Here is an 11,284-nt window from a genome sequence, read left to right as displayed (position 1 = left end):
TATATATATATATATATATATATATATATATATATAGTTTAGATTCATATTGATGTTTTCCTTCTCCTTCAGTACAACTTCCACTACAGTCCTATATGCTCAGTAAAACCGAGAAGAGTAACAGTAAGCTTTAATAACTACTCCAGATCTTTGTTTCCAGTTTCAGCACTGTCTCAACATCTTCTCTCCAGCGGTTTCACAATAATTTGCACTTCAATTTGTGCATCACTAATAAGTTTCGCATGACTGCCCTGAGACCTCAGTGACTCTCACAACCCAAAGGTGTGAATCGCTCACAAGGGTTCAGTGTGAGGAAACTTCCCCGCATGGCATAAACAACTCCAACGGAGGGAGAGGAAGAGGGAACTCTGCAATCAATATCCAACCGATTTATTACTCAAGGACGGATGCCAAAAAACTATCTGAAAACTATTTGGATCTGTGGGAATTTATTTGTACGGGTCTCCTCAGTCCAGCAAGAAGTCAATACATAGAATAGCTCTGTCTGTCAGTGAGGATACAAATGATTATTCATGTTGGATTCTGAGTGATGTGTAGAAGATAAAGAACCATTCGCTGTCTGTTTCAGTTTTAAGGTGCTGGGAGACGAGGAGCTAAAGTCACTGACATCATGGACTGGTACTAGACATGAGGTATGTAACACTAATGACTACAATACATTAGATACGCTGTATGGAGGGTTAGTGTGACATTAGATGGCTTTCAGTTGACCCCAGATGTCAATAGATTTGGCTAAATTATCAGTATTCGTTGTTGAAATTGTATTATTCACACTATTTAAAAGGTGGGTCTTTTTTTAATCACTAAACTTACACTATCTGATTAATAAACTATGAAAACAGGACAAATAGATTTCCGACTTTCTAACAGTCCTTAAGAGCATCGTGTGGAAACAACCAAATCTAAGGTGCAGAACTTAATATTACAGTGAAAACCACGTCACAGCGAGTAAATAAATGACAGAAGAAAAACAATATCCAGTAACTTCATGGGGTTCAGAGGTTTAAAAGCTGTTCTGATTAGACCTAAGTTCCTAATAGCTTTAGCCTTTCCAGCCATGAGCACAGACCGAGTTTATTTCTGATATCTGAAAATGCAGCAACATCGCTAAAATAATTCAGATGGGACAATCGTACATGTTTACAACAAACTCTTTGTCCAAACTCTGACATGCTTGGCTGTATGTGACGCTGGTTTGTTGACAACCTGTTTGTCCTCAGTTTTCAGTAATTACTTTGATCATTTTATTACTGCCGATAAACAAAACTGTTGTTTAGTTCATGGAACGGTTGAGAAAAACAAAATAACACACATGACAACGTAATCCCAAGGATGATGAATATGGTTGTACAAGTCATAGTTTATTTCATGTGCTTTACAAGGATATAAATAATGGCCAAAATTACAAAAATCAGTGTGCTGGAAGCCCAAGCCTATGTACATTAGTTGGTCAGCAGTGATGTCACCAAATAATCCATGTTAGTCTTCACTCAAAATACAATCTCTACAATCTACCACTTTTTAAATGTCCAACCTTTATTTTGGTACCTTGTTTCCAGTGCCATTTACTGCAAATCCTTTTATTCTTTTCTCTTTTACATTACATGTATGAACAATGAGTTGGCAAAATATCTATGTACATTTTATAATTGGATAATGTCTCATCCAAATAATACAGTAATACTGCGTTTAAAATAGTACATCTGCTAGATAAGAGTAGAGCCCCATGAGAAATGATGGAGGGTTGACCTGACCTAAGAGATAACTAACCACCTGCAACATTCACTCTCTGTGTACAAGCATCATCATGTAGTTCAGATTTTTTAAAGGATTGCCATCATTCTCAGACCCAAGGTTTCATCTCAGCATGTCATAGAAAAATAATGTAACATTAAGACAACAGTAGACAAGAATTGCACAAGAATAATCATAATCATCATGGTAATATAATACTCTCATATTAAACATTAAAATGTCGGGCAATACGAATACTTTTTTTTTTTTTTTAAACGCTAGATGCTGTTTTGTTCACATAGGTTCGTCATCCATTATGAGATACCTGTTGCATCTTGAGCGTGTTGCAGCTAGTCCAATCACATTTACACGCTTGTGCATATATCGCTGTATTATTTTCTGACATTAAAGAAAATAAAAAAAAAAAAACAAAAGAGCCAGCCAGACATCCTGGAACCCATGCCAACACCGACGCATGCCCAATGGTGCCTTTTGTGAACCCGTTGTCTGTTACCAACAGATGCCCTGTAACCATACTCACAGTCTCCATGGAGATGCTGACCTCCCAAAAGTTCAAAGGTCATGCCTCCCAGTTGGGCCATAAAACAGCTCCTGCTGCAGTCGCACAAAGTTGAGGCTGCTTTCAAATAAGTGTACATTCAGAGAAGACGGGCGTCTGTCAAGATGCAGTCCTGCTAGTGTGTGTGTGTGTGTGCTGGTCCAAAGTGTACTGTGTCAAGCATCGTGTGGATGAATGATCTTAAAATTTTGTAGTCAACCTTAAACACTGTGGAGTAGCATCCATGTTTGTAGTCCTTTTGAAAAGTGAGCAAGAGGGTCCTTTGTAGTCCTTTTTGCATTTATGTGTGACAAGGTCCATGTTTAGGGCTGGCTACATTCTTTGCATTCCACAGTAATAGACATGAGCGTCCGGCATTGCCCTGCAAATGAGATGACATCACTTATCGAGAGAGCCCTCACACCCCGCCTCTCCACCGGCCCCCCTGCTCAGCAAATCCAAAATGGCCACCATGCGTCTCACAAGCCACATGCTAAACCTTTTACATACAAGATTTTTTTTCCCCAAATAAAATAAGGTTTATGGGAAGGGAAAAATCCATGTGATTAAAGTAATTCTGAACATACACAAACGTGCTGAAAAAAGGTGCTAGAAAAGCAAAAAATCTCCTATGTCTTCCTGTGTCACAGGTCAAGTTTAAAATATAGCTTGTTAAGGAAATTCACAAGTTTGTTAGTATCTCCAAAAAATAATCTGATATAAAGAATCAAAAAGTTGAAATACATTCTAGTAGCCTGCTGGATGAACCAGTTTGAGTCTAAGTTAGACTGTGCTACATCACCTCTCCTGTAGTTCAGCACTCCTCTTTGATTAAAAAATGTTTAAAAAGTCTGAACTTTCCTCCAGTTGTCGTGTTCAGACAACATCCCTCCTCATTGCTGAGCCCAGACTGGGATCAACAGACAGTTAAAACACTGTTACGGCTCTTAGCAGTATTCTGGTTGCAAATCTCATTCAAGTTGTCAGGGGCAGTTGGACAAAAGGGCTGAAATGGTGAGAAAAGCGAGGGACGGAGGCAGTTGGAGGAGAAAAGGAGGAGAGAGACGAAGCCAAATGGTTGCACCCATCAACAGGAAGAAAAAAAAAACACAAGAAGCTGGAAGCAGAACAACCGACTGGTTGACTGCTGACTGACCGACAAACAGGAAGTGGAAAAACGGAGCTGACCATTCCCCCTACAGGTGGAGACAGAGAAGTGCACCACAGCCTGGGTTCAAAGGTCATGCGCCAGCCCTGCAGGCAGGAGGACGAGGCCCGGGCCAAAGAGGGGGAGAGCAGCAACGAAAGAGAGAAGAGACAAGGAGAAAGAAGAGAGACAACGCAGCGCCAAACATCATCATGCAGTGGACAGGCTCGGCTAACGGGGGCGGGGCGAGATATTTGTTTGTTATTTTCAGCCTGTGAGGTGACGCGGCGGCGTGCCTCACTCGTGCCCAACTCCGGGGCGGGGCCCCGGTACAGGGCAACCTCTGAAAGGCACACACACAGGAGTGGACAAGGCGGGTGTATGTTAGAAAATAGTGGTCTCGTACTTGGTGTTGACTCCTCTCTTGGCCTCCTGACCGGGCTCCACAATCCACGGCACGTTGGCGTGGCCCTTCTGGTCCATGGACGGCTGCTCCATCTGACAGAAAACAGGGCGAGGGGAAAAATAGAAATAGAAATGTCAAACAGAATTGTTTTTAAAAAGCAGAGAAGCAGAAGAATGACAAAGCCAACATTTTTCCAATGCCCTGCATACGCTCAGCTTTCGAAGTACTGCATATTGTAACAGAAGAGGATTAGGACCACTGTAAAAAATATAAAGTTCTTTCTACTTTAATCTCGGATGTCAAAATTCTGTTGAGCCTCACAAGGTTCAATACAACAATGTTTGGGTTCATGTCCCCTCAAAATATGCTGCACATTTCTTCTGTTCCACATGAACAGACAGTTTCTTGGTCCAGTCAAATTCTAATACACTGCCAGTTTACTCTCTGCTGATGCTAAAGAAAGTACAGATGAGGTGACACCATGCTGCATTTATTGCTCATTCTTCATTTTTAAAGGCTGAGCTCCAAAAATATCCAGCTGCTCTGCCTGACTGTGATGGTGAAGCTGTGGCTGGATAATAGTTACTGTCTGGACTTCAGCTGCGGTTCAATCTGTGCTTCTGTCCAGCGGTTTCAGCTAAATTTGTACCTGTGGTGCCTCTATGACAGATGGATTATAAGGAGATGGATTATTTAGGAGATGACAAATATAGTAGCTTCAATACGACACTCAGCCAGCACAACTGTCACTCCACACATACCACCACTGCTGAACCTGATTCTCAAGTTTTCTTTCTTAAAGCAGCGGTGCAGACAGCTGAGGATGCCCTGATTCCCTGTAGTCACAACCAGCAGTTTATAGGTTTTGTGATGCTGTATCGTAGCACATCACATATAGACGTGAATACAGAAAGAACCAGTAAACCTTCAGCTGTAGCCTTTGTTAAGATTCATTTGCACAAATGGTTGCAACACTGACGATATGTAGTGATAATATCGGTGCATTGATCGCTTTACTAGCTCAGCATGCCTTTGAGCCTTCTGTATACCTGAACTCATCAACAAACAAACATCTGCCATAAAAGCACAGAAGGTTCAAATAGTAACATCTGGACACCCATAGCACCATAAATTAAACCACAGTAACAGCAGTAACCATAACCAGCCACAGCTGCACAGTCAGGCAGAGCAGATGGATATTATCAGAGATCAGCCTTATAAAATGAATAATGAACAATAAATACATCAAGTATCACATCATGTCTCCTTTCTGTACATTCTAAAGAATGTTTCCCTAAACTGGCATTGTATTATAACTGGAGCCACATACCGAATAAGAAATATAAAGCATATTGCAAAGGAATGCAAAAGTAGTCCTAAAAAAATTCTCTGTGACCTTTAAGAGGCTCTGTAAAAATCTGATGTTAATCTCCTGTGACACCATCCCGAAAAAAAGCCTGAACTCAAATTAATTTTTCACAGTGCCCCTAATCCTCTTCTGTACATATATGCATTGATTTTGTACTTCTTTTGGATGCTTTCAAGCCAGACAGTGCAAACGACTTTTTCCTGGACTTGAAAATTGACTGTAGGGGCAATTTTCAGATACAATTTCATGCTAATAAAGTCAGTGAAATTAGAATGATACAGTAGGATGAATGAGATGCAGGTGGAGGATCTGCTGCTTACAGAGAAATGAGATGGAGGAAAAATAACAGGAATTTGAGAAGATACAGATGAGAAAGCAGAACAAAGCGCATGGCCAGAAGCTCACTGTCAGACAGAAAAAAACCAAACAAATTTCACAGTGGAGTCCTGCAGGATTGTATGATAATGTGCTGTATATGATGCAGCGATCACTTCACATCCAAACCGGTTAGGTAGGGAATAAGGCATTCAGTGTCTGTTGGTGCCACTGTGGAACTACTGTAGTTTTAGAGCTGAGAAAGAAACCAAACAATTTACAAAAATAACCCCACGGCAACAATCAAGCAGCTGGGTTGTGTTGCCTTTCCTCCCAGTCTCTTGGTTTGTTGTCAGATGGTTTTGGGGGAGACTAGAGCTGACTGTGCTGCAGTTTTGAGAGGTTAAGTGTCTTTATAAGATCTAAATTTAAACAGCATCCAAATACAGTGTGGATATTTCTTACAAAAAGCAAAAAAAGATGTGCTTTTGCAGGTGTGTCTGAGTGGTTGGAATGAACAGGGTGGGTCTCATCATTGTGCAGCACACTTACAGAGCCATGTTTCTCTTATCTCCTCTCAACATGCTGCTACAGCAACAATACGGAAACTAACTATAATATTAATCCAGTTCTCCATCCGCTCCCTCACACACACACACACACACACTCTCGGACGGCCACAGCAAGACCTTATAATCCTGTTTTGGAGTTACAGGATTAAGGACAAACACACAGACACACTTTCGATCTCACAGCACCACAAACACCAGCATGCTCGGTGAAGAACTGCATCCAGAGCACCACCAGGATCAAATTCATCAACCACGCATGAAGCCACTGAATGAACTATTTCTGCCTTCAACATAAATTTTATATCGACACCCTCTTTTTTTTGATTTTCTGCAGAAGGCTCAGAAAATACGAGCCTAAAGTAATGCTGAAGGGACATTGCCTGTGTGATTTGGCTCCACAGATCTTCAAACTACAGCAAACTCACTGATCCAAAGTGATGCAAAACATGCTCTTTGCAGTGAAAGTCTATTGCACTTAGCACATTTGAATAATTTCTTGGCACACTGTGTGCTCTGTGGTACAGCTGTCTTCGTTTGATGGCACTTGAAAAATGCTGTGTACAAGATGTGCATAAAGTATGGAAGAGTTGGGTCAGAGGTAAAAACACTGGAAACATCGCAAACATTCAGTGAGTGAATTAATGGACTAAAGTTGTAATAAAGTAGGCATTAGTATCAGCTGTATTTTATTGATTCACATTCTGTTTATCAGTTCAGTTAACAATCGGGGTAGTTAGGGTGGAATCCTGCTCTTACAATAATGCATGACTAATCAAAATGTAACTGCATTGTAATTGCTGTCACATTTTTCAGCACTAAGTACTAATATTTTACATATACTGCAACATTTTCAATGCAGGATTTCACAGTGGTATTCATGCTTTCACTTACAGAAAGTAAGGATCTGAGTACATCCACCATCACTGCCCGTCTCCGTTGATCAAGTTTAACAACCACTAATTAATTCTATAAATGAACAGATGTAGTATGTCTTTAGCAAGTCAGGTTACCACAACCTGACTGCACATCCCGTTTAATGAAGGAGGTGATGTAAGCTAGTGGGTTTGCTGTGTGAAGTCACTGTCTCCCCGTGTTGCTAAAAGAAGCAGTGAAGTTATTTTAGTTAACCGTAACACACAGATGAGCAGAATAGTTACTGGAGGTCTGAGTGTTGTGTTTGCTGTCAATGCTGATGTTACTATACCGTCCTCCTGCATTCTTTACAGAGTAGCTGTGTGAAATGCGACTTACCACAGATAAATGTTCACAGCAGAAACAGAGCTAGACAAAGGGGTCTGATCCATAGCGATGGTGGTCTCTTCTCTGGTGTCTTAAATATATTCTGCTGGACTCTATCAATAGTGGGGTCAATCAAGGTGATTGTTATTCCCCTGCTAATCAAGCCAGAGTAAATGAACTGGGAATAATGCTTGACTCATGAGACAAATGCATGAGGAGATGTGAGGAGATGTATGGAGACAACTTGCATGGCGAATGATGCAGATGGATATTCAGGGTCTGGTAGGTTTATAGTAGGTGTTGGCAGTACACTGTTTATTTGAAAGTAGTGCAAGGAGAATTTGCTAAGAAAATCTGAATTTTGGAACTGTTTCTAAGTTGGAACTGGTTATCAGTGCCCAACCATAGTTAGTTATGAGGGTCTTTGAATCAGAGGTTACTGAATAAAGGACTTTATTTATATCTTAACACCTAGGAGGCAGTGTATCTGCACTCCAAGGGTGGAATTGGTGAAGCGGGGAACATAAAAACTGACTGGAGCACTAAAGTCAATGTCTGCATTCAGCTTTATATTAGCCATAAAGAAATGAAGTGGGTTGGCTTTGGAAGATTGGCTGTACAGTCGTTTTAATGGCAGCGCTACTAAATGTTGACATGGAGATAGAGGTAGTAGCTGAGGAATGACAAACACCAAGACTCACTGCAAACAGAACACACAGGGATGCTGAGTCAGTTGAAGAAAAAGCAACAGAATAAAATGGAAGCACTTACAGATGGCGCTTTCTCCTTGACTAAAAGAAAAATCATGTGGAAATAAAGGATAAGAGAAGGAAAAGCGTGGAGGACCTGTGACTGAGCTTTGTGAGGAAGATGGAAGAGTCGAGGGGGAGGAAGAGGAGGGTGGAGAGGAGGCCGGTGAGGGGTGTAAATGTGGCCCAGTGACCAGCGGCTGGAGGGGGGCATGATGACCTACAGGGGCAGAGGTCATACACAGGTCAAAGTGGGCCTGCTCGGCAACACCGACACCGACAACGGCACAGCAGCAAGGCAAAACCACAGGCGATGACAGCAACGGCATGGCAACAGGGAAAGGCAACACCACTCCAAAAACCAAAGCAAAAACCATGGCAACAACATGGCAGCAAAGTCATCGCCCTGGCAACAGCGTGGGACAGCAGCATTACTGCAATACAGCAAAACTCAAGCTGGAGAAGGCAATGTTACGCCACATTTATATAGCAACTTCTGCATGGCAACAACACTCCCACCAATAATGAATATGGCACAGCAACTGTACAATATAGCACTCTGAAAAAGTGTCTTCACAAGCCAGACTCTCAGCACACATATATATTTTAATATTGAGCTCCAGATTCATGGTATATTGTGCCAGCAAGTGGAGATAGGTCAGATTTGACTTGTTCTATCATTCGTTAAAGATAGAAGCAAGTGTAAACATTGACTTATTAACCACCTAAAGCTAAATCTGCTTGGAAACATGCTATTTTCATACAGCTGGTCGGCTTTGCACTTGCTTTAAAAACAGAATTATGTCAGTCTTGCGTGATGAGTGTTATGTACTTCAGTGTCATTTTAAAGCTACACTCAGACTGCAGCAACATACCAGCGCTGATCCAGACAACAGTGATATCAGACACTTTCACCCTGATAAGGACAAGTTAAGTGGATGCTGAGGGAGATTTATGCGCAGACGTGCTCACATAACATACACAACACAATAAAAATGACAATGGGAGGGTGAGGGGAAACAAAGCAACCATATTTTAAAGCGTAGGGGCTTAAGAGGTGTTGCAGGATGGAGATTATAGCTGGCGGGTGGCAGGAATATTAAGTGAATCCTGCAGTATCTTTGCTTTGCTGCACACCACAAGCCATTAACTACGCCACACATTCACATGAACACAGGGAGGAAAAAAGCAATTAATGGTTAATGTAATGGTTGCCGACTCAGCAGATTGCGTGTACACATGCCATCGTCCATCATCTCTGTAGGCACAGGACCACACAGATACTGCATGTGCTCTCTTTTTCTATCTTTTCTCCTGCTCTCATGGTGTCTTTTGTCACCATCTCACATTCACACTAACTTTAGAAAGCGAGACTCCTGTGAGATTCCTCCGAAACCACTGTTCTCCTCCATCACCATCTCTTTCTTTTCATGACTCACGGTATGTAAATGGGCTTTAAATTTGGTCCTCTCTTATAGCAGCCACCGTAACTCTATACCAATCCCTTTAGACACACATGTGCTACCGTGCCAGCCGATGTGCGTCTGTAGAGGAGGGAAGTGTGTCCTGAGTGGGTTCGTGCAACTATTTTAAAGCTCTGTCGGGGGTTAATGGAAGGTTGACAGGTTTACTGATAGACTTAGTGACGCTATGGTTGGAGGAGGCATGACACGTTCAGACTTACACAGAAATTCACAGCTGTATGTGGGACACAAGTATCTGATATCACAAAGGCTGGGTATTAAAGGCAGTACTTTATTCTTACCAACTGAAGCTACCAGCTGGTAAAGGAGCACGCTATGTTTGACCACTGGAATGGTGATGGAGAAATATTACAGGGTGTCCATAAAGTCTCTTTACGATTTAAAAATTTATTACAAAGGGAGTTGATAAGATATCTTAACCAGATTTGTTTTATTGTAATCAGTGTTTATTAAAGTTTGTAATCACATTGACATTGTGTGTTTCAGGTATCCTGTTGGTGAAAGAGGTACTGTTAAATGGATTGGAAGGGATGGGCCAATTCCTTGGCCACCATGTTCACCAGATATCACTCCCTTGGACTTCTTTCTATTATTATGTTAAAGATATCGTGTATCGAACAAAGATACGGGACTTTACTGACTTGAAGCAAAAGATTTCTGATGCCATTGCCACCATTGATGAGGCTATGCTACAGCGAACATGGCAAGAAATCACAAAAAACTTTGACAACCACCGATTACAATAAAACAAATCTTATTAACTGCCTTTGTAATAAATTCTTAAAATTGTAAAGAGACTTTATGGACACCATGTACTATTTCGGCAGTGGGATAGGAGTGAAGAGGATGACAAGATTGCTTTTGTTCCAGGACAAAAAAAATAAATCTGATTTCCCTGTCGGGTTTGCATAGGGAACGTTATGTGACTGAATGATGCTGAATAGAAACATATGTCATGCTAAGGTCATACACAGGGCAATGGTTATCAGAGGAAGGACACACTGCTTGCATCTGTTTCAGAGCTAAGGGGAGTCTGAAGAGTGAACAGAAGCAACACAGAAACAAGGCGTTAGCTGCGTTTCCAGAACATATTTTTTAACGTTTAATGTTCACTATGTCAGAACCTTAAACTTTTCTTTCACTGACTTAGCCTGAAATATGGCAACTTCTGGCTGACATGAATGAATGAATAACTACAACCTTTCCTGATTGAAAATAATTCATGAAACTATTTTCTTCTGGATTTTTCATGACATTTATGCGTTTGCTTCAAATTTGTTTAGCACTTATATAGTAACAGGCCCATAGTGTAGTTTGTTGTCTGTCTGCTCCATCTATCCATCAGCTCTCTACAGCTTTACAGTTGATGGTCAAATACGTTCTTGCAGTTTTGAGACAAGACTTATTTTTTTCCCCCTTTTACCATGTGTTATGTGACACTGCTAACAATGCGAGGTTTGAATCAAGGCTCCTCACCTGATCAGTTGAAACATCAATGTTGAAGAGCTGGTCCTAACTGATAACAAAACGCAGGTATCATATCCGCATTTGTATAGAACTATCTTAGGATACCCAGTTCTACTTGAAGCAGATTACTGCACATGGACAGAAAGCAATGGGCTGCAAATCCTGTCAGACTCTATCAGATAACTCTGCACACTACATCATTTCTGATGAGGATCTGATAGA

At 41.2% G+C, this 11,284-nt stretch overlaps 1 protein-coding gene across 8 annotated transcripts in view; it reads right to left on the bottom strand.

Moving 5' to 3' along the window:
* Window positions 1–1,361: 1,361 nt before the first annotated feature.
* The window catches only part of anks1b (ankyrin repeat and sterile alpha motif domain containing 1B), a 269,926-nt gene continuing 260,003 nt past the window's right edge, over window positions 1,362–11,284 (bottom strand). For 5 of the 8 annotated variants that reach the window (XM_055006381.1, XM_055006380.1, XM_055006379.1 and 2 more), the window contains 3 exons: window positions 8,209–8,331; window positions 3,868–3,959; window positions 1,362–2,696 (listed from right to left, as the gene is read on the bottom strand). In XM_055006381.1, coding sequence (XP_054862356.1) covers window positions 2,648–2,696; window positions 3,868–3,959; window positions 8,209–8,331 — 264 coding nt within the window. In that variant the 3' untranslated portion in view covers window positions 1,362–2,647. Of the gene's footprint in view, window positions 3,960–8,208; window positions 8,332–11,284 lie in introns of all 8 variants that reach the window. The other 3 variants (XM_055006382.1, XM_055006383.1, XM_055006384.1) reach the window with 2 other exon arrangements.

The sequence above is a fragment of the Amphiprion ocellaris genome, chromosome 21 (assembly GCF_022539595.1).
Source record: "Amphiprion ocellaris isolate individual 3 ecotype Okinawa chromosome 21, ASM2253959v1, whole genome shotgun sequence".
In the NCBI taxonomy this organism is placed as follows: domain Eukaryota; kingdom Metazoa; phylum Chordata; class Actinopteri; family Pomacentridae; genus Amphiprion; species Amphiprion ocellaris.
Note: the sequence above shows the minus strand (reverse complement) of the source record. Positions and strands in the feature narration are given on the sequence as shown.